Source organism: Capricornis sumatraensis, chromosome 23, assembly GCF_032405125.1.
Source record: "Capricornis sumatraensis isolate serow.1 chromosome 23, serow.2, whole genome shotgun sequence".
Taxonomy (NCBI): domain Eukaryota; kingdom Metazoa; phylum Chordata; class Mammalia; order Artiodactyla; family Bovidae; genus Capricornis; species Capricornis sumatraensis.
In genome coordinates, this window is record NC_091091.1 from 18063305 (window position 1) to 18086159 (window position 22855).

At 42.5% G+C, this 22855-nt stretch overlaps 1 protein-coding gene across 1 annotated transcript in view; it reads right to left on the reverse strand.

Annotated features, from left to right (window-relative positions):
- Positions 1 to 21843, reverse strand: part of BLNK (B cell linker) — a 78216-nt gene extending 56373 nt beyond the window's left edge. Inside the window, exons 1-2 of the mRNA XM_068961542.1 lie at positions 21663 to 21843; positions 616 to 681 (exon numbers count right to left, since the gene is read on the reverse strand). Coding sequence (XP_068817643.1) covers positions 616 to 681; positions 21663 to 21709 — 113 coding nt within the window. The 5' untranslated portion in view covers positions 21710 to 21843. The remainder of the gene's footprint in view (positions 1 to 615; positions 682 to 21662) is intronic.
- Positions 21844 to 22855: the final 1012 nt, after the last annotated feature.

A 22855-nucleotide genomic window follows, 5' to 3' on the forward strand; every position in this document is an offset into this window, starting at 1 on the left:
GAGTGGCAAATTCAGGTATGCATAATGTACAATTTCTATTCTCTGCAAAAACAAAAACAAAACGTGAGAGGTGTGTGTCTGTGTGTGTGTATGTGTATGAAGATTTGGAATTCTAACTTTCCTTCTCCAAGTGTCCATTGAAAGAAAATACCATTTCAAGGTCATAATTGAAAAAGCAGAAATCAAAATATGGAAAACAGTTATGGCATCCTAAAAAAATCAGGCTATGTTCTTGCAATTTCTCTTTTGAATTTCTCCAAAACAGAAACGCATCCTAGTGGCCCTTAGCTAAGTGGTCAAAGAAGCTGATTGTCTGGCTTCTATAAACGTCTCTTTTGATGTTTGCCAAGCACCTTGAATGACATAACTCAGCTGTCCGGGAGTGAGAGAGAAAAGCAAGGTGCCTGAGTACCAGCCACTCATTCACCATGTTTCCTGAGTGTGGGTCTGACCACCATGACTCTAGCCGTGAGTAAGAACGTGTCACATGCTAGAGAGGTTGTCATTTCTCACCCAAGTAACAGGGAACTTCATTTTCTTCCACTTACTGCAGGCTGGCATAAGATGTTATTTACATAAATAAGTGCTCACATAGTGCTATGGCATCTGACTTACTTTTTGATCTTGTTCATTATTCCGCCTTCATTGTTCTTGATATCATGGACCATCTTTTGAAGTTGCCTGTATGAAATGAAGTGAAACATAAAATATTAATAGCTAGGTTGATTTTTAAGTCTACTATCCTTCTTAAGCACAAGAAAAAAGCCCCAGATAAATAAACCCCAAGTAGCATGAATTATATTCTATTCAATTAAGCTGGCCATTTACTGCTTGAGCAGAGGGAAGGTGTGACTGAGTCTATAAGGAGTGTGGTCATCGGGCCATGCATTGACCCACTGAAGTCTGGGTTAGTCACAGGCTCTAGGAGAAATTCTGACTCCCAGATCTGTCTGTTGTGAGGAGTGATAAGCTATCAGAAGCCTCACCATTTATTACTTACTGTCCTCAGACCGTACAAAGATGGAGCTACCTTGAAGAACACAGTATAGACAGAAATCAGGCTTAAGATTTTTTGTGAGGAGGTTAACTTTACTAGGCAGAATCTGGACAAATTGTCACTTAAAAGTCGTACATACACAGAAGTCATAAAGAAACTGATGAATGAATCTGGTTGCATAACTATTTGAAACTTCTGCAGAGCAAGAAGTAATGTGCACAAAAGATAAATACATGCTGGAAGAAACGTTTGCAGCACGTATAAGAACTACGTTTTGATTTAAAAAGCATCTTTCTGCTGCTGTTGCTAAGTCGCTTCAGTCGTGTCCGACTCTGTGCGACCCCACAGACAGCAGCCCACCAGGCTCCCCAAGTGGATTGCCATTTCCTTCTCCAATGCATGAAAGTGAAAAGTGAAAGTGAAGTCGCTCAGTCGTGTCCAACTCTTAGCGACCCCATGGACTGCAGCCTACCAGGCTGCTCCGTCCATGGGATTTTCCAGGCAAGAGTACTGGAGTGGAAAAAAGCATCTTACAACTCAGTAAAAAAAAAAGTTTAACAATTCAATAGAAAAATGAGCAAAAGATGTGAACACAGAGCTAACAGAAAAAAAAATACAAGTAACCAACATATCGATAAAAAGTTATTTAATATCACTTATATTTAAAGAAATTAAATGGGAACAGTGAGGTATAATATTCTGATTATCAGACTGGCAAAACTTAATAAGTATAATAATCCCCAGGGTTGGCAAGTATATAAGAATACAGATATTCTTGGGAATATAAATTAATACAATCAGTATCTGTCAAAATGTAAAACCACCTTGCCTTTTGACCTGGAAGTCCCACTGCTAGGAATTTACCTTATGAACATAGTCACAAACTATACAAACATACATATCAATGTTTATTCCAGATAGGTGTAATAACTCTAATCCTTTCTGCCTCTCCCACCAAAACACCTGGAAACAACCTAAATACCCATTGATTATTAAAAGGGAACTTCTTAAATACACATTGATAAAGCCATAAATGGAATACCACAGGCCATAAAATATACATCTCTATTGCTAATATGTAAAAAAAAATCTTGAGATATTATTAAGTTAAATGAAAATGGAGGATGAGATGAAAGAAAAGAAAGGAGGAAAATTCAGAATATGCATGTATGTTTTGTAGGAAAAAAAGACATATATACATGTGTGCTGGTATGTGCCTAGCTTTGTAGAAGGATATGCAAAAAATTGTTACATGGTTGTTTTCAAGGCCAATTGTAGTTAGAAAAATTTATGAATTAGAAAAAAGGTCAGCATATAGGACCATGTTTTGTTTTCTTCATAATGACTTTCTAATTTAAAATACATCTAAATAAAATTTCACATGGTTCTGCTTTGAAAGAGTAACATACATGAATGAATTCATACATGAATTTACCTTTCAGGCAAGGCTTTCCTTTCTTCTGAGGAAACAATTTCATTGGAAACAATCCATTTCAGGATTGATTAGGAAGAAACTGAATAATTTCAAGTGGAGAGCAGAGGGCACGCTGTTGTAAGCCAGCTATAACCAAGTGGAGTGTCTTTACCCTACTTAATGCCTAACTGGACTGAAGGGCAAAATGAATTGGAGTGAAGGATCCTATCAGAGGTTCATGAAGAGTGGGACACAGGCAGAGTAATAGGGAGCCAGAGGCTGATTTGTATAAGTGACTTTGCTGTAGGTGTAAATAGTCATATGTAAATTGTTGCAAAAAAGTTTGATGTAATTTTTTCAATTATTCAGCTAGGTAGTTGATGCTTCTTGGCATTTCATAATTACTTTTAATTATAGCAGTTCATAGGGTCGCAAAAAGTCAGACACGACTAAGTGACTGAACTGAACTGATAGATTATTAAAATAATTATAATCTATAATTTTAGCAAATGGTTAAATTGTTTCACAAACTACGTGTTTTGTGTTTAAATTTTTTTCCTCCCTCTGCATCTCGTTCACTCAAATCCTGCCATCCACAGACTGCTCAGTTTCAGGGGCCAACCTTGTTACGTGGTACAAGTCGGCATCCCCCAGACCGAGAAGATGTGGTGATACCCTCAGCTCACTTTATCAGCTCTTCACACACCGTGTGATGCACAGCTTTTGCTGCCTTCTTTAGTATCTTCCGCTCCTTTCTGGAGCACTTTTTGTCCTCTAGCACAACTTGGAGGATATGCAATAGCAAAGAAATATGCAACTGGACGGTTTCAGGAGAGGATGCTCTTGAGTTGAACGACAGTTGCTTCACTGTGATAAGCTCTGTGTGGGTGAAAATAGGTAAGGGATAAATAAGCTGCAGTTTGATTATCCCTTTCAGAGATATTCTTGCAAGGCTATGAGAAGGATAATGGGATCTCAATGTTTTCATCTTTTAAAGTTGCAAAGAGATAGCCATGCTTATGTTAACAAAATACAATGAAGGAAAAAGCTTGTCTACACATATCTGCATTTTAAAACAGCATTAATATGTTATTTTTAAGCAGTATGACATTTTCACATTCAAAATAATGAGCAGGTCATATAAATAATTATTATTCCTTATATAAACCAAGCTGAATATTATATTCTCTCCTTTCCTGTAGTAATTTTTTTTTTCAAGCTTTTGGGTTAATATCAATAAACTTAGCTATTTACCAACACACTGGAGTAATGTGGTCCTGACTGAACCAGGATCTCATTTAGATCCCATGATGTCTTGAGAGAGGAAAGATCATTGAAAATTACAAGCAGTTTTTTGTCTTCAAAGAAGAGTTTAGAGGCTTTAGAATCTGGCAGACCGGTGGTTCTCACACTAAACTGTACCAGAATCACCCAGAATTCCTTGGAAACCCAGAGTTTCACTCCAACCCCTGGGGTTTCTGATCGGGCAGGTCTGTGGCAGGGCTGGAGAATTTGGATTTCCTACAAGTCCCCAGGTGGTGCTGACTCTACCTGTCAGGAGCCCACCCTTTGAGCACAACTGTGATTGTTGTTGCTGTGATGATCATATCCTTTTCCACTGCAAACCTTTCAGTTGTGCCAAAGAAAGCAAATACCTGCTTGCAGAAAATTAAAATCCTCATTAACCCAAGTGCAGAGTTTCAGAAAGAGAAACTGAGTGGTCAGTTGGGTAACCCAATCTGGACTCATGCTTTACTAGATGGTCACTTCTTTATGGGACTTGATTTTTCTCTGTGTGAATTTAGACTACCTGGTGCCTGTGTATCTTTGTTTATCTTATAGCCATATGCTTTTTTCTTGAACCATAGTTTGCAGCAGCTGCAGAGTGGAGATAAAGGGCTTATGTGCCCCTCATTCTGTGCAATAATCCAAAAGCTACCAGACCCACTCCCAGCAGAGCACCTGGCTGAGATGTTGCCATTCTTAATATGGTGTTCTAACATGGAAGAATATAGAATGTGGTGCTGTTAGGACTAAGACACAGCCATAGCCCCATCTATGGGGGATGGGCTGCCTCACTGTCGCTCATCCTGCAGACTCCAGTCTAGAAACTGCAAGTGGGGGAAATGAGGATGTGGTAGACAGGTCCTGGGCTCTGGCACCAGGATGTCTCCTGTCTTCTTGGGGCCTCCTGGTTGCTGGTCCCTCGACTACAGGTTGAGTTGACCCCTAAAAGCATTCATTCTCACCACGCAGAGGCGAGCTGGCCCTTGAAGTATTCTCTGGCTGGGAGGAAAGCAGAGAGAGCCTGAGGTAGGGTCCAGGACACTGGGTGAAGCCTTGACTAGTAACAAAAATAAATCATTCTTTGTGATGTACTTCCCTTTTCTTATTCCTCAAACTTCAGTGAAGTTTTATTACACATTCATAACTCTCTTAGGACTGTGAGGAAATAAGGGATGGGTCTGTGGCCAGAGGTGGAAGGAGCCCAAGAAATCCAGATGGAACCTAGAGGATGCCATCTGCACCAGGATGCCCCCTAGGAGACTGGTGAATGGATCTGGAGATAGGCGAGAGCCAGGGGGAAGATGTGGGAGGTACAAGCAGCCTGGGACTCCCAGAATCCCCGGCGCAGGGAGTCTGTAAAAGAGGGATAGGACTAGTGTAATTTGAATGGCAAAAGATAACCATTTTTCTTTTCTATTCTGGACTCAGAGGCAAATAGTGGCTGGTTGCATATGTTGCATAGTTTTAAACTTCTGATGATTTCTAGTTAAAAATGTGATATATGCTAAGTCAAAGAATTCAGTCTGAAAAGACTACATAAGGTATGATTCCACCCGGAATATGGAAAAGACAAAACTATAGAGACGGTAAAAAGATTAGCGATTGTCAGGAGTTCAGGAAGAGCGAAGGAAGGATGAGTAGGTGGAACAGAGGATTTTTAGGACAGTGAAACCATTTTGTATGCTAGGCTGTAGGCAATAGATGGTCACTGTAGAATGAGCTTGGATAGATATTCTCCAGACCGGAAGGTACTCCAGAATTGGTTTTTATTATTGCTGTTGGTGGTGGTTCTGGGGTGTTTTTTCGTTTGTTTTTTTGGTAGCGGCAGGGAGGGTTGACTGAAAATGCTCCCCAGCATGGCTGGCTGGCTTGGAAGGATGGACTGGTGGGATGCAGAACTCTACTAGAACCAGGGTGGGCATGAAGTTCACTGGAAAGGCAGCTGCATATGGCCAGACCATCAAAGAGTACTCCAAGTAAAGTCATATTTCATTAATACCTTTCTAATAATTTTTATTAAATATAGATGATTTGAAAGATGGTATCATCTGCAAGAAGTGCTTTCTTTAAAGTTTCGTAGAAAAAAACCCAGAAAATATCTTGTTTTTAGCTCCTTAGTGCACTCACAGAGAACCATGAGAAGGCAAGCTTTATGATGTTTTTTTTCACTGTTTTTTGAGAAAAGGTGGACTGCAAAACAATGTTTATCTGAGAAAATCCCTATTTAATCTGGATTTAGGAATGGATTGAAGAAGGCTTCATATTCAAGCAACTCTTCACAAACAAAAAGAACAAGGCAAATCCTTCCTCCTTCTTCATCCCCACATCCTAACCTCAAGCCCAGTTCTGGAGCTTCGTCCTTTCAGTATGCACTGGGCTGGTCCTTCTCCTGCAACCAAGATCCAAGCCTACAGCTTCCCCTTCACACCAGGAAAAAGCTGCGTCTGGCAATGTACCTCTCCAGCCCACGCTCTGAAGGCTTGTCTGGGTCTATTCAGCTCACGTTTCTAAAACCCAGCTCTCACCAGGCTGCTCTCTCTTCTAGGGCCTACAGCAGTTCTCCAGTGTCTGCTGAACCAAGCCTGGCTTTTTGTCTTGACCGAGAGTTATTCAGCCTCTCTCTGAACTGTGAATTATCCACATCTACTCGGTTGGGTACTCTTAAGACATCCATCTGCTCTCCTCACAACTTGCCTGGCATCTCCAACTTATATGTTTCTAAGATCAGTTTGGAGTAGAAATCTCTAATGCTTTATTTGGTATACATATAGAGGCAAAAAAAAAAAAAAAAAATCCAGTCTCTTGACTACTTCATACCATGAACAGACTTTTAAAAATGCAGTGAGCATCTCTAGGTCTGCTTAGCTGACTTCCTCCTTTTTCAGGAGTTTTAATGATCTCACTTATTGACTCAGGACTTATTTTTAACATGCTACTAGTCATTTTATGGTATATTTTGTCATTAAATTTAATAAGTAAATAATCTGATGTTCTTGAAATTTCCAACTTAAAAAAAAAGTTTTTCTCTGACTATTCATCTCCTCTCACTAGTTATATCAATTCATATTTAGACAAATTTCACCCTTCTCTTTACCCTCCTGTTCACTTCTACAGCTACAGCCATTGTGATCTCAGGATGATAGACTACACCAGTGCCCCAACCCCATCTTTTCTTAAAAAATAACTTTTAATTTTATATTAAAGTATAGTTGATAAACAATTCTGTGCTAGGTTCAGGTGTACAGCAAAGCAACAGCTATACACATGTATCTGCGGCTGCTGCAGAGTCACTTCAGTCGTGTCTGACTCTGTGCGATCCCATGGACGGCAGCCCACCAGGCTCCCCCATCCCTGAGATTTTCCAGGCAAGAGTACTGGAGTGGGGTGCCATTGGCTTCTCCGATACACATGCATCTACTCCCTTTCAAATTCTCCTTCCATTCAGATTGCCGCATAATATTGAGCAGAGCTGTCTGTGCTACACAGCAGGTCCCTGCCAGCCATCCACTTTAAATATAGCAGTGTGTACACGTCAATCCCAAGCCCCCTATTTGTCCCCCGCCAACCAGTCTCCCCGCCATCACAAGTTCACTCTCCAAGTTTATGAGTCCATTTCTGTTTTGTAAATAATTTCATTTGCATCGTTTTTTCTTAGATTCCTCATATAAGCAATATCATATGATATGTCTGTCTCTGTGTCTGACTTCACTCAGTATGGCAATCTCTAGGGCCATCCATGTTGCTGCAAGTGGCATTATTTCATTCTTTTTATGGCTGAGTAACAGTCATTATATATAGGTACCCCATCTTCTCTATCCTTTCCTCCTTGTTCCCCCATCTTGTCTCCTTCCCTTTAGCCTCTCCCCTTCTCCGGGTTCATTTTCCGAAATTGCTCCTTTTATCATGTCACTCCACTCATGGATAGTCATTGATGTCTCCCTGTTTCTTGCAGGATAAGGTACACACTCATTATCTTGGCAATCAAAGGTCTTCAAAATCTGGATACAACTAAACGTTTTAGGGGCTTCCCTGATGGCTTAGATGGTAAAAAATCTGCCTACAGTGCAGGAGACTCAGGTTCAATCCGTGGGTTGGGAAGATTCCCTGGAGAAAGGAATGGCAACCCACTCCAGTATTTTTGCCTCGAGAATCCCATGGACAGAGGAGCCTGGTGGGCTATAGTCCATGATGTCACAAAAGAGTTGGGCACAATTTAGTGACTAAACAACTGACTTGAGGGTGGGGTCTTCCCCTTAAAATTTAATACTATCATTTGTTTTATGCAAGACATGTATTTGTTTTAGTTATTCCACAGTAGTCAGTGAGCAGACCAAGCAAGGCACGCGTGGATTCAGAGCTACTATGATACAAGCCCTGCCTCTGGTGATGTAGGAGGAAGGTCCCTTCTGCCCCCGTATCACACGACAGAAACATCTGACCTGTGTCAGACCAAAGGGCAGAGAGAGAGAGATGGGGCGGGAGAGCATCTCTAATTCACACAAAATAATTTCCCTTTGGATAATTTCTGTCTCAAAACTGAAGTCTCTGGCTACTGACGGTCATTTTGAAACAGAATGCCGCTTTTGAGTGACTGTTCTGTTTTTTGCATGTGGCAGCCCTTGTCCCCTCACTAGCTTCCCTCCTCCTTCCTACAGCCTGGCCCAGCTTCCTCCAGGCCGGCCTTCCTGTGGCATTATTGGTGTTATATTTAGATTTGCGAATTCAGCAACAGAAGGCCCTTCCTTCTGGAGAGTGTGTCCATGGTGAAGCTGGCGCAGAAACTTTGGTAAGTCCTTTCCACCATAGAATACCTCAAAATGCTCCTGAGAGTAAGGTCTCCCCCAGCCCCATTCACAGACTCAGATACAAGGCCCAGGAGACCCCAGTGCTGGGCTCAGACCACACAGCTTTGAAACTCCTAGTTTTGCCTGTCATCAAGGTAGTCACAGAAGTCTGATGGTGAGAGAGACTTTAGGAATATCCTAGGTCAACCTCCTCTTGGAAGGGAGGACATTAAATTCCAAAGAAATTCTGCCATTGTCCCCAGATTAATTCTGAGGATTCCCCAGCTCTTTCCCTCACATGCTGCTCCATCCTTTCCGCATGTGGGCCAAATTTCCTGTTCAAGAACCAGCCTTTCCACAGCAGGGATGTGCCCTCCAGTTTATACCACAGCCCAGAGCCATGCTTACAAGTCCAGGCCCAGAGAGCCAGGCCAGTGGTCAACTGGATAATCAGTGGCACTGCAGTGAATGCCCGCACTCACTGAGCATGTATTGTGTGCCAGGTACTTTGCGTGTATTATCTCATCTAGCCCTCACAGCCTGGTGATATAGGTCCTATTGTTATCCCATTTAAAAAATAACCACATAACATTAAATTTTTGATAACTAGTGTTAAGTGAGTATACAGTCAGTAGTGTATTCACATACACATTGTATATTCACATTGTTGTGATTATCTCAACTTTTATAGTGAGGAAATACTTGCTCAGAGTAGCAACTTGCCCCAGGTCCTACATCTAGGGAACAATAGAGCTGGGATTCGAAATCGGGCCGTCCAACTCCAGAACCCAAGCTCGCAACCAGCCCTGCATGACGTGTGCTGCCTTGTCTCAGCTTGGCCCCTTGCCAGGGTGGATGGCCAGCTTCAGCATGTGCCCCTTTGGGCACCTTCCTCTCTGTCCCTGGAGAAGGCATCCAGTTCCTCCCCCAGCCAAGGGTGTTTACTGAGGACACCTGCTCCCACTGCTGCCCCGCTGCAAGTCTTCCCTGCTCAACTTGTTGCTGGAAGGCTGCGTGGGCTCTGCAGGGCCTGTTTCAGTCTTTAGGGAGGGGCAGAGAAGAAAGAGGAAGGGACAGAAGGCAAGGGGAGGGAGAAACAGAGAGGGCAGTACACGCAGGTGGCAGGAAGGAATAGGGCAAGGGCTCTCAGGTGCAGAACGTGCTCAGAAGTAGAGTGCCTGGGCTCAGCTGCAAGGAGACCTGGGTACCTATCCCCGTGCGCCCCTCTCATCACCCTAGTCCAAAAGGCCCCCTGAGAGTCCTGGCGTGGGGGCATCTGTGCACCTTCTATGCGAGCATCTCACGGCCTGGGCTGTCTCACTAACCACCTAGGAACCAGAGAAAGTAATTTGCAAGTTTCTCCAGACACTCTACCATTTCTTTTTTCTCACTGAGATCTGCAAATACTTTGTGGTTGTCTTTGATGTGTCTAGACGGCGGATCTCGGTTATAAGCAGACAGAAATTGGGCTGACTTGGCACAACCAGGAATAAAGAGGATCCTAGAACCCTGAGTCCTTTCCAAAAAAAAACTCCTGGTGCACTTTACCCTATCAGAGGCAGTTAGGCATGAGACACACTACCCTGCCACGGATGAGACGACAGGAAAGTAGGTTAAATTAGCTGCACAGAGGTCCTAGGAGATTTGTCCCTTGATGTGACAGCAGAAGTGTCAGGCTCTCGGCTCCCTGATTTTAAGGGTCTGTAGGGATGTAGCACTTTCCTTTATCTCTCTGGTGCTGGCTCTCACTCACCCACATAGCGTGGAGGACCTGGGGTAAAGGGAAACTTCTTCCTAGTATATGTGGGAGCAGGTTGTGAAAAGTAAAAAAATTCAAGGAGGCTCTTGGGTTTGGAAGAGTCCCTGGAGCTCATGTTATCTAACCCTGTCACTGTGCCGGGCTCTGATTTGTTTCTTGTTCTAACCAGGTGCTGACAGCTGGAATTTTGTGATGTTTACAATCTTTCCTCTGACAACATGAAAATTATTGTGTAAAGCAGATGATTCTCAAATTTGTAAGACTGCATGACAAGTAATTCTAATCATTTTTGGAAAATTCTGAAAATGTAATTTTGGAAAAGAGGTGTGTTTGAAGAAAAAATTAACCTTGGTTGGGGGGAAAATTGAAACTTGGCTGTGTCTACATGTTACACCCCACTTGTCTGAGCAATCATTTCTATAACTAAAAACAAAGATATTTTTCTGGGAGTAAATTTTCAAGGAGTGATATTGCAAGAATGGTATTTCTGATACATCAGAAAAAATTTGCCTCAAGCTTATCATTTCTTTGGGATCTGAGTGAAAAAAGTATTGGAAAATATCATATGGAGAGATTGAAGTGGAAGGAAGCATTGTCATTCTTAAATGTTTACCCTACAGGAACATTTATTAATAATACATATTTTTTGGTGGGGTGGCCACACTGTTCAGCTTGTGGGATCTTCGTTCCCTGATCGGGGAGCTAACCCAGGCCCTTGGCAGTGAGAATGCTGAGTCTCACCACCAGACCGTCAGGGAATTCCCCAATAATACATCAAAAAAAAAAAAATGCTTTGACACAGTATCTAATTGGTCAAATGAAATGATCATGGATCCCCATAATATAATATTTTACAGTAAATACACAAAATAATTTTATTACCAAAAATTCCTCATTCAACTATTTCAATATTCAACTTAGTGAATAGTAAGTAAATTTAGTAAATTCACAGTGCTGTGCAGTTACCACCACTATCTCATTGCAGAACAGTTCATCAACCCAAAAGGAAGCCTCAAACCCACTAAGTAGGTACTAGCAATTTTAATGCAGATGTTTTTCCCCTACTATACTTTTGAGGCACACAAATAGCTTTTGTTTTAATCATGTTAAGAATTGTTTTCATCATTCATCAAATGAATTCGATTCAGTCATCTGGGATTGGTTGGGCAACTATGATAATCTGTTGATAGGATGATAATAGGAAATAAAGTTTTCTGCTGTAAAAAGAGGACTTTGACCTTGAACAGGGAGTAAAGACAATTTAAGAAGCAAAATAGTCACATACATGTAGAGGGCTCAGTTTTCCAGTGATTTGCTGGTGGTGGTGGTGTTCAGTTGCTCAGTTGTGTCCTACTCTTTGCAACCCCATGGACTGCAGCACGACGGACTTTCCTGTCCTTCACCATCTCCTGTAGTTTTCGAAGACCCATGTCTGTTGAGTCACTGTTACCGCCCAATCATCTCATCCTCTGTCGTCCAATCATCTCGTCCTCTGTCGTCCCCTTCTCCTGCCCTCAATCTTTGCCCGTGTCTGGGTCTTTTCCAGTGAGTCTGCTCTTTGCATCAGGTGGCCAAAATATTGGAGCTTCAGCTTCAACATCAGTCCTTCCAATGAATATTCAAGACTGATTTCCTTTAGGATTGATTGGTTTGATCTTCTCACAGTCCAAGGGACTCTCAAGAGTCTTCTCCAGCACAATTAAAAAGCGTCAGTTCTTCAGCACTCAGCCTATTTCATGGTCCAACTCTCACACCTGTACGTAACTAGTGGAAAAACCATAGCTTTGACTATACAGACCTTTGTTGGCAAAGTGATGTCTCTGCTTTTTAATACACTGTCTAGATTTATCATAGCTTTTCTCCCAAGGAGGAAGTGTTTTAATTTTGTGGTTGTGGTCAACATTTGCAGTGATTTTGGACCACCGTTTCTACTTTTTCCCCATCTATTTGCTGTGAAGTGATAGGATCGGATGCCATGATCTTAGTTTTTTGAGTGTTGAGTTTTAAGTCAGCTTTTCCACTCACCTTTTATCATGCTCAAAAAGCTCTTTAGGGGTCTTCCTGACCAGAGATCAAACCCTGTGTTGCAGGCAGATTCTTTACCATCTGAGCCACCAGAGTGTTTTCAATTTGGTATTACATTTGCCATTTTCCTTTTCAAAAGTATTTTTCCTGTTTGTATTTGATTCCACTGTAGTCGTTTGTGCTAAAAAATGACTGTTTCCTTCCTGCCTAGGATTGGGTATGGTCATTAATATGCCAAACATGTTTAAAAGGTTATTCTTCACCCTGCAGCTTTTTACATTTTGAACCAAGTAAAGTTGTAAACAACAGCATAATCAACGAGGGAGGACATTTCTTTCTGCCTTTGAGCTTAGCCCTCTAACCCTGTTGCCCAAGCACCTTAGTTATAGCCTCCCTTGATTTAGGTGTTGTCTCCCTCCTCTGACCTTTCTCACCTTCTTTTCACCACTTTTCTGAACAATGTTTCCTTCTTGCAACTAACAACCATGGATCGAGCCACATCTGTGTGGGAGACAGATGAGCACAGCTCTGTGCCCCCATGATGAGCTGTTAGATTCCGGCCTGGGTGTTAGTGATGGCAAAGAGCTTAATGCCTGAACCTACTACAGTGATGTTTAATCTTGAGCCAGGACTCTAAGATACTGCTTTATCACAGAAGGATGTCTCTCTAAGGACACAATTGGGGGCAACAGCAGAGCCCAGGCCAGGAGGGATTTGTGGGACATTCTCTGAACCCTTCCTCTCTATTTAATACATTTATGGTTACAACACCCCTATTATGTTATATGGGCTTCCCAGGTGACTCAGTGGTAAAGAATCCATGTGCCAGTGCTAGAGATATAGCAGACATGAGTTGGATCCCTGGGTTGGGAAGATCCCCTGGAGGAGGAAAGAGCAACCCACTCCAGTATTCTTGCCTGGGAAATCCCATGGACAGAGGAGCCTGGTGAGCTACAGTCCGTGGGTTTGAAAAGATTCAGACATGACTGTGCAACTGAACGAGCATTATGTTATTTATTATTATTCTCATTTTCCTGAAAAGCTGAGGCTAAAAAGGATTAAGTAATCTTCTCAGAGACCGAGACCTATGGAGTACAGAGCAAGTCAAACCTAGGTCTGCCTGATTCCAAAAGTCAGCAAAAACAAACAAACAAACAAACGCTTTTCTGGCGCACTTCTTAAATTATACCACATGGTCCTTTATACTTAGTCTATGCATAAGACCAACTCTGCTCTTTTTAATTATGACTCACTCTCAGATTACATGAACTATTGTGAGAACATTCCTTGAAAAATATATAGTGTCACAGGGTACCAAACATGCCTGCGTCAGTGTGAAATTCAAGTTTGGACTTGGAAGCATGTAATAGCATGAAACACTGACAGCAATGTTCTGTAGGGCCTCACTGGGATTTCTGACTAGTAAATTATTTGCTTTTTAATTTAAAAAGAGTCTCAGAAAAACATAGAACACAGACTAAGCTAAAATGTTTTACTAGCCAGTAAATAACACAGAAAAAAAAGAGGTAGACATGGTCCGCTCTTCCTCCCTACTCACAGGCAAGCATGGAGGCATAGTTCTAGACTGGGCTTTGTTAGTGTGAGCTTATATAGGTAACATCACATCGTGGGCATTTTACCTGAGGGAGTACAGAGGTGGTTTCTCCGTTTTACCTGCCAAGTAAACCCTTCTGATTTGGAGGCTAGGGAGAGGAGGGGAGGGGGCTTCTCCACCGACGTTTGTCCTGACATATTGCAGGGGGAGCAGGTTCAGCCAAGGGGGCTCATGGAACTTGTGACCATCACTGGCTACATAATTTCCAGAGCCCAGTGTAAAATGCAAATACAGGGCTCCTAGTTGAGAATCCAAGACCGCAACAACAGAGCGCTGAAACAAGCATGGGGGCTGTGAGACCGCATGGCGCATGCCTTGAAAACTCAGTGACCTCTGCTGCAGGTTCCCTACACTTCAAGGAGGGTTGAAATCTGGTGGCAATCTAGGACGCCCAGCTAGCCTTCTGGGGGGCAGGGATGCCCTGGGAGTAACGAGCTTCTTTCTCAGGAAAGTGGCAGACAGGGAAGCACTTTCCATCTAGGACATGCGACATGTCCCTAAGCTGGCTTCCATGCTTTGCTGTGGAAATGAGCACTGGAACAGCCATGCTGGGCTAAGGGACTACTTCCAGTTTGGGGACCTAGGCCATGATGCTGTGAAAGGGGTGTGAATACACCCAAGTGGAAAATCAGTCTACAGATATAGCTGCTGATGGATGACCTTTCAGAAGGGAGATGAGGCAGGACAGGTAGGAGCAGGCAGGTTAGCCCGGGAGGAGCAGCTGCAAGGGAGGAGCTGTTGGGAGCAGGCAGTCCCCAGCTGTAGCACTAAGTACAGGTGTGGGAAGGAAGACATGCGCCTGCCCGCCGAGGGCTGTAGAACTGGGGATGGGAGCGCATGACACAGAAAGAGGCTCAGCCCATAGCAGGAGGGGCGGCTCCCTGAGAGAGGGTGTCCACCGCAGGCCAGGTAACCTGTGTGCCAATGTCAGCTGCTTCCTTGCAATGTGCTAGGGACCCTTAAGGTCAGTGGGACCTGGTAGACAGCAAGCCAGGGTCACACTTCAGGGTTCACAGCTCCTTTGATCTTGTGGCAGGACCTCGATGGGAGCTGGAATTCCACCAACCTGCAGGGGGGACCCATTTCTGGAACAAGGAGAGTGCCATCCTCTTAACCTCTAATCGTGCACTTGGTTCCTGGAGGCTGAGAAAGCCCAGCAAGTACATGGAATGAGAAAACTGAAGCTGTTACGGAGAGCTTAGATATCAACACCTAAAAGAGCAAATCGACAGCTGCAAGGTCATCTTAAGGAAGAAGAATGGTTCCAGGTGAGTTGAGATTTAAAGGACCTGGCAAATCCAAATCACAAGGCAAGACATGCAGTGTATCTGATGGGGAGGCAGTGGTAGCCCCAGTGACCACTAGCCTATAAAATCAGAGTCTATCTGAAATTTATCCTAACTCTCGTGGTTTCCACTCAAGTTGCCCAGTCTACTTGAAGAGGTAGAAACAGAGTATTCCAAGGTTGACCTGATGTCTGGAAATCTTTTCCTGCTTTCATTTCTCTACTTAGGAGAGAATAACATATGCTTTAGTGATTCATGTAGTTCCTGCCATTTAGCTTCGTTTGACACTAAAAATTCTTTTTTCAAAAACAACTCATTGACATACAAACTCAAGAACTTCTGGACTTTCTGCTTGGCAATCACTGACCCAGATCATCCCAGACAGAGGAAAATCAGTCCAGCAAGCAGAGGCCACATCAATGGCAAAGATACGTATTATATATTCTAAACTTTAATACATACTGCACTCTAAGTATATACAAGTGAACCTGTGCTTCTCATTCTACATAAAATTCATTCCACTTGATTTGAATCAGAGTTTTCCAACTATAGCACCGTTGACATTTTTGTGCCAGATAATACTTTGCTGTGAGGATTACTCTGCACAGTTCAGAATGTTCAACAGTGTCTCTGGCAGCTACCAACTACACGTGAGCAGCAACCCTACCCCATGTGTGATTGTCAGATACCCCCTGGAGGGCAAAACTGTCCCTGGTGGAGAACCACTCATCTAAGTGGTGCAGCTACGTCTGGGGAAAGGGCAGGGTAAGACAGCTTCTAGGGGGTTTATTAAAAAGCCAAAGAAAAGCCATCCAGTGTTTCAATTTCTCTATAATAAGGCATTACTTAATTTCTTTTTTTTTCCTTGTTCATGTTCTTTAACAAGCCCAGATGCCTTGATGTCATCACAGGAGGGCAATAGTAAGATCTTCTTTGAAAATTCACCAAACAAGTAAATTCTTCACAGAACAGATGAGCTTAATCATCTGTGGGGGAAAACCAAGAGATTATAAATGTGTGCTTAAAACATCTGGGTACCAGCCCAGTCTCTTCCTATCCAGTGATGTAAGAGGCAGGGCTGGAATGTGATTGTGGCTCAGTTCTCGGAAACCTAATTAACTGTATCGTAGCCCATTTGGGAACATATTCATGAAGAAGAAGGAACTGTTCAGCCAAGGCACACATTGCTCAGATGATCATTGGATCCAGGAGAGAGGGCGCCTTGAATATGTAGACTCTGGTTTAGTGTTTTCCTGGCAGAGCCGTGCCCAGATGAGAGTGGATGAGAAAGAGTGCCTTGAGGTTTCCTAGCTGATGGTCCTGAAATCCACAAACACTAAGCAAATTTCTAATGTGGCTCTCGTATAGCTTGCCCATGAGAAGAAAGAGACCTGTCTGAGAATTCCATCCATTGGTAGGACACAAGTTAGTCCAGTTGAGCAGGTTCTCAGTAGACACAATGCAGGCGAGCAGTGGGAAGAGAGCAGGGAATCATGCTTCCTGGAAGTCTGTCTTATCTCTGACATTAGATGCTGTGCTTCCTTTGTGCCCTCTCATATCAGCACTGGCCTCTGACCTGAAACTTATAAAGAATGATAAGAGCGATGTCCCAGACACACTCATATTCAGGCTGTGCTCTGTCCACCATGAGGAGCCCCTGGGCATCTTCCTGCTCTGCTTGCCACTCCAGTTTAGAGGGGGTTGGATCTACTGCCATGAGTAGGAAGAGACATACCAAACAGTCACTTGTGAAGGGGGGGTTGAAGTACTAATTGTTGCGTTTACGTTTTCTTTACTCGTTATACTGACCATATGACAAATATTCTGGATACTTTAGCCCATGTCTTCAGAACACACCTGTGAGGAAGGTATCTCTAGTTTTATTTGACAGTTGAGAAAACTGAGGCTTAGAGAAGTTGAGTGACATCATCAGGACCCATAGCTAGTAGCTGGCAATTGGAACCCTTCCCTTTGGGGAATTGGTTGCTTTGTCCTTCTAAAACATATCATAGCTATCTTCTAGATGATGTATCTGCATGCTGTCTAGTTGAATCCTCTGACCCCAGTGTTCAGAGTTGGACAGTTTTCAAAAAGTTTGTAAGAAAAGTGTTTGAAAATGTTTTGAAAACTATCTCAAATAAGTTGATCATTTCATCAGGACACAGTTCCTGAAGGTCATGGGATGAAATGGCAGCATCAGAAGATGTAACATTTCAAGTATGGTTTTCATGCCTAAAGGACCACACAGCATCAGAGCTGAGAGGGACTTTGAGAATAATCAGATCCAAACTTCTCATTTTGTAGCAAGGGTGATGAAGACCTATCCAGGAAGGGGTGGTAGAAAAAGAAAGAAAAGGGCGTATATGGAAGTATCATGAAATAAAGATTAGAGGGTGTGGTAGGTGAGTGGAAGTACAGAAGGCAGGATGAATCAGACTTAGGGTTAATGGTGACACCATTGACAGAAATAGAGAGGGCCACAGAGGAAGCTGGGGACAGAAAGGTGAAAAGAAGATAAATTCGTTTCTGAAGAAGTGAACTGGAAAAGTTAAGTTACTGGAAACTCCAGCTGAGGATTCCAAGACCTGAGAAGAAAAGTCATGTCCCAGGATCTGTCAAATAGGATCTCCAAGTGAGAGCCTTCGTTGTGAGACCCAGACACCCATGACAGGGCTCTGTCATGCTTGACAGTTTATTAGCCACTTAGATGAAGGCAGAGAAAGGGTGTTTGTCACGTCTACAGTCCATGCAAAGCTGAATGCCAACAGATGTCAGAATCAACAGGTAAAATAGCCAAAATAGCTAAAAAGAAGAACTGAAACTGACATGAAATTTATCAAGGATCCATGTAAAGTGCTCTTTTTCTGTTCAGAAAGTCAATTGCACACCTATAGAATTAATAAGAATAACAATAAAGGTACTAAATAACCACCATTTTTCAATTCAATAATTATTGTGTGCCAGGATCGCTCTAACCCTTGCAGCAGCCCTTTGAGATTGGTGCTATTATTATCTCTGTCTTTTTAGCTGAAGAAGCTGGGACCAGGAAGGTTGAGTACAGTTTCCTGAAGTCACACATATGTTAATTTGACTGAAAAATACCATATTTTTACACCAATAAGATAAGGATTAGGGAGACTTGGCTTATTTATGCCTGTCAAAGACTTTTTGCATTTGTAAAAACAGGTGAATTTGTAAAAATAAGTGAATTTGTGGGGGCTAGAAAGAAAAATACACAAGCATAGGTGGATGAGTCAAACTCAATGTTATGTGGCAGCCTGGATGGGAGGGGAGTTTGGGGGAGAATGGATACATGTATATGTATGGCTGAGTCCCTTTGCTGTCCACCTGAAACTATCACAACATTGTTAATTGGTTATACTCCAATACAAAAGAAAAAGTTTAAAAAAGTATACGTAAAACATAAAAATTCCTTCACAAACTAGTTTCACTAACTTGAAAGAAATATAATCAGTGTGATTCAGGATTGTAAATGTTGAAACGCTTACCCAGAACAGTAATATTTTTGTGAACAGGAATGTTTACTGTGGAAGGATTGAGACATCAGGTCTGAGGTGCTTTTCTGGTGGTATTGTTACCTTATAAAATCCAGGGAAAATCATGGCTGAGAATTTACTAAAAGATTCTGTAAGTTTTTGGATTCCCATGAACAGAGAAACCAACTTCACGTAGTGCCTCAAGGGGAGAAAAAAAATCAAAAATCTGTGCTCACACATTTCTGTGGTCACATACAATGGAGCCACTTCGCTTTTTTCAACTCTTCAATAGTAGGAACTCAGACTTGACTATTATCCCCAGCTGTCCATCTCAGAAGGTCCATCTGGAACCTTGCCATTCTCCTTCATTTTGAGACTCTCCTCTTTCCTTCCAATCTTTCCTGCCCTCCTTTCCTGGTTGATTCTGCTTTTTCTTCCTCCTGGTCACTTCTTCGGCTTCTAATCTCTTTTCAGCCCTAGATCAAGGTCATCCCTTTTACACTCCCTCTACCCCAGAAGGACACTCACTCTCTCTCTATTTTTCTGGCTAATAAATTAAGCAAAGTATGTTTAAGTGTTGGTAAACTTAAGAGTATGGACTCAGCTCTTCACTTATATACTGTCATTCAATGCCAAATAATTGCACAGTTGTCAGTCTTCCGCAGTGATGTTAACCAGTCAAGACAGAGGGTGCAAACCAAAAAGATCAACAATTCATTTACCTATGCCTGGCCATCCCATCTAATTACAGCAAATATTTTGAATGGTGCTTCAGGGTCATTGTGTTTACAATTTCATTTCTTTGAACAGTTCCACATCAAGAGTGTACATTGTATCAGAACCGGTCAATTCTGTAAAAACAACTCAGTAACCAAGTAGGGGGAAAAAGTTACTTCTGCCTGAGCAGATGAATGTAGTATATGATTATCCACAATACAGTTTCAGTTTTCCACCCTCTAATCTACGGCCGTACGTTGTCTGTTGATCGCTCTGTGGCAAAGCTGGACTTTGTCCCTGAGGGAGCGATTATAAAGTGATTTAGGTTCTATTGCCCTCCTCTATTTAAAATCTCATCTGGATTTCCTGAAAGAAGTTCTAAAACTTAGTACAGCCCTAGGTTATGGAATATTCCCTGAAAAGGACCTTCTACACCTTCTTGTTCCTTGGAGAGAAACCCTCAAAGTTTCTTGGTCGTGTCCTTGCTTCCCTCTCCCTGCTGACTGCTCTGCCCCAAGTCCAGGCCAGCAGCATTAGAGGCCTGGGTTACGTAGCCGCCCCCCTCTCACTGAGCATCCTTGACAACCTCCCTGAAGCCTGTTGGCATGACATCTGTAACAGTGTAAACTGTTCTCCAGCTCTGTGCGGCCAGAGCCCTCACAATCCTTTGTGATATGGCTGCACCCTACGTGTCTAACCTCGTCAGGAGCTTCTGGCCCCACTTGCCTACTCTACAGCCTCTGCTGGGAAGGAAGTTCTCACCATCCTACAAACGGACCTACTCAAGGCCAGCTCCAAGCGTCCGGTTCCCCAACTTCTTTTTATCTTACGTGCCTCTCAAAGACTAGCTCTTTATTTATTTTGTTTTATTGAGGTAACATTGGTTTATCATATTATGTAAGTTTCATATTTACAACCTTATATTTCCCACTTCTATATACATCATAGCGTGCTCACCGCCAAAAATTTAGTTTCCATCCGTCATCATACACTTGACTTCTTTTGCCCATTTCAGCCCCCCACCCTCTCCCCTGCCCCTTCCTTCCTGGTAACCACTACTTGGCTCTCCATATGTATATGTTCATTTGTATTTGGTTTGGTTTGTTCATTTACTTTGACAAAGCCTAGTGCTTGATGCATCTTCTCTGTGAAAACATCTCCGGCTACTCCGATTCATTTCTTACACTCGTTGAGTCACTTACTACTTGCACTATTTTATCTGCCCCCTCCCATGATGGTGTAGCAATGTGAGGAAAGGGCAAGACCTTCTTGTCTCCCATTAGGGCCGATCATTCAGCAGCGCTTACCAACGTGCCCTCAAAGGGACCTACCACAGCCATGCTGCCTCCTGATTCTAGACCAGCAGTTCGTTTCAAACTATCATTTACCAAGGGCCTACCAGGTATATAACCCATATTGTAACTGTCAAGGACTGTCCCTTGGCCATTCCCAGGCTAATTGCCCTTAAATTCTGTCTCAACAACCCTAATTCTGTAGCTCCTTATCATTTGTGATAACTTCCTTGCTACACGTGTCACATCAACCCATGAAAAAATGAAGTTTAAAGGGTAGCTGAAATATAAAACACTCATTGAACACCTAAAAGTTCCCGTGTCCAAAAGTCTTGATATTGTTGCAATGAGACAAAAAGAAAATTTTCAAAATAAAAATTTGGAAAGTCTTTTTCTTTTTTTTCTCATAGCTCAGAGGAGTTTCTTGATTCTTGCCCCTTGGGTCCCTTCTGGTTTATTTAGTCTTCCTAAGTGGTTTATTTAATCTTTTTATAGATAATTGTTGCACTGACATGAAGACTGGAAAAATAAATCTAATTTCCCTAAAACACTTGTGATATACAGCCACAAAATAAATGAGATGGTAAAACTATAATGAATACAAATCATTACAACAATCTTTAGCATTAAATAGAAATCCACAATGAAAACTTTCAGTACTCAGATTAAATCAAACTTTTTTTTAGAAAAGCTGTGTTTAAAGTCTCCAAGCTGACTACTGGAGAATCTAAGCCCTTGGCTTTTCTTTTTTATTGTCTCTTCAAAACTTTACATTTTAATCCACCACTGGCAAAGTCGGCTAAATTAAGCCCACTTGTTCCTACACATTTCTTTAAAAACACAGTCCACTTCCCTATAGCAATTGACACTCAGCTTTCTTAGAACAAGCAAAGTATCCCAGCATTTCAGTATTTCTGATATGCTGTAAAATCATTAAAAAAAAAAAAAAGAGAAGAAGAAGGAAAAGTATTGGATGGCAAAAATCTTACCTCAACTTCTGACTGGCGGGGACAGTTATTTTATTAAGCTTATCCATTCTTTTTGTAACTATACGAGTCACAAATCACTGTCCAGTGGTCACGTCAGCAGTCCCTGGCCGTCCTCGGGAGTAGCATGGTAAGCCTGTGATCTCAAGGGTCCCAGTCACTTGGGTCTGATTTCTGAGAGTGCAGGCTGCTGGCAAACACCTCTGTACTAAGGAGAAGTAAAACTTGCTCGAGCACATAGCCAAGTTTCATGTTTCTAATCATGTGATCTGGGTAGCCAGCCAGCTTGGCTGATTACTCTACATTGTGTAAACTTTAATAGTGAAACCTATTGGACATGCAAATTTCCTTTGAGCTGCTTTCTTCTATAACCAGATTTGTAACCAGGTCAGGGCAAGCTTCTGACTGGTCACTACTTCCTGTTGTCCTGAATACAGATAGCCCTTGTTTTCAGCAGGTGTCATGCTGTCCCCTTCCTGGGCTCAAGGAAAAGCAGAATAATCATTTCCATCTGAAAGTCTCTTTGGGACTTCCTGCTCATTTGCCTGAAGTCATAGATAAGCTTTTCCGCTTAAAGGATCATTCTATGAAAATGGCATTTTTGTGCAGTTTCTCTTTGCTCTGCTCCCCCACATATTTTAAAATAAATATCAAGTGGTAACAGTTTACTTCAAGAGTTAGAATTTAGTTATCCTGAAGAGCTACGTAAAATGGGAAGACAATTCTCTAGGTACGGTTGTTACGGATAGAGACAGGAGATCTGGGAAAGGGGAGAGGTTGTCCACTGTACAGAGTGGGCACCTTATCAGGTTGGTGGTGTCAGGAGGTGTGCTGATATCCAGATGTTATCGAACAAAATCAAGATGTACCCCAAAGTCAGCTGAGAACAAATCTAACAACCTCCCAACAAGGCTGTTCTGACATCAGGCCATTGGGAGGTCCCCTGAAGGGCAGGTGCCACTTTCCTCACTGCTCTTGTCCCCTCCTGCCCTCATCTCCTGCTCACTTTCAGCCCCTTACCAGACCCAGTGATGGCCAGACATGGGAGCAGTAAGGGGTACCCCGGAACAGTGGGGGGGAACACACCTGCATGGGCTGAACCCATCCCAAGGGGTCCACTTCCCTCCTGGAAGACTTGACAGTTCTTTTTTTTACTTCTTCTGAAACCTTCGAACGTGTCTGTTCGAAGAGCAGGA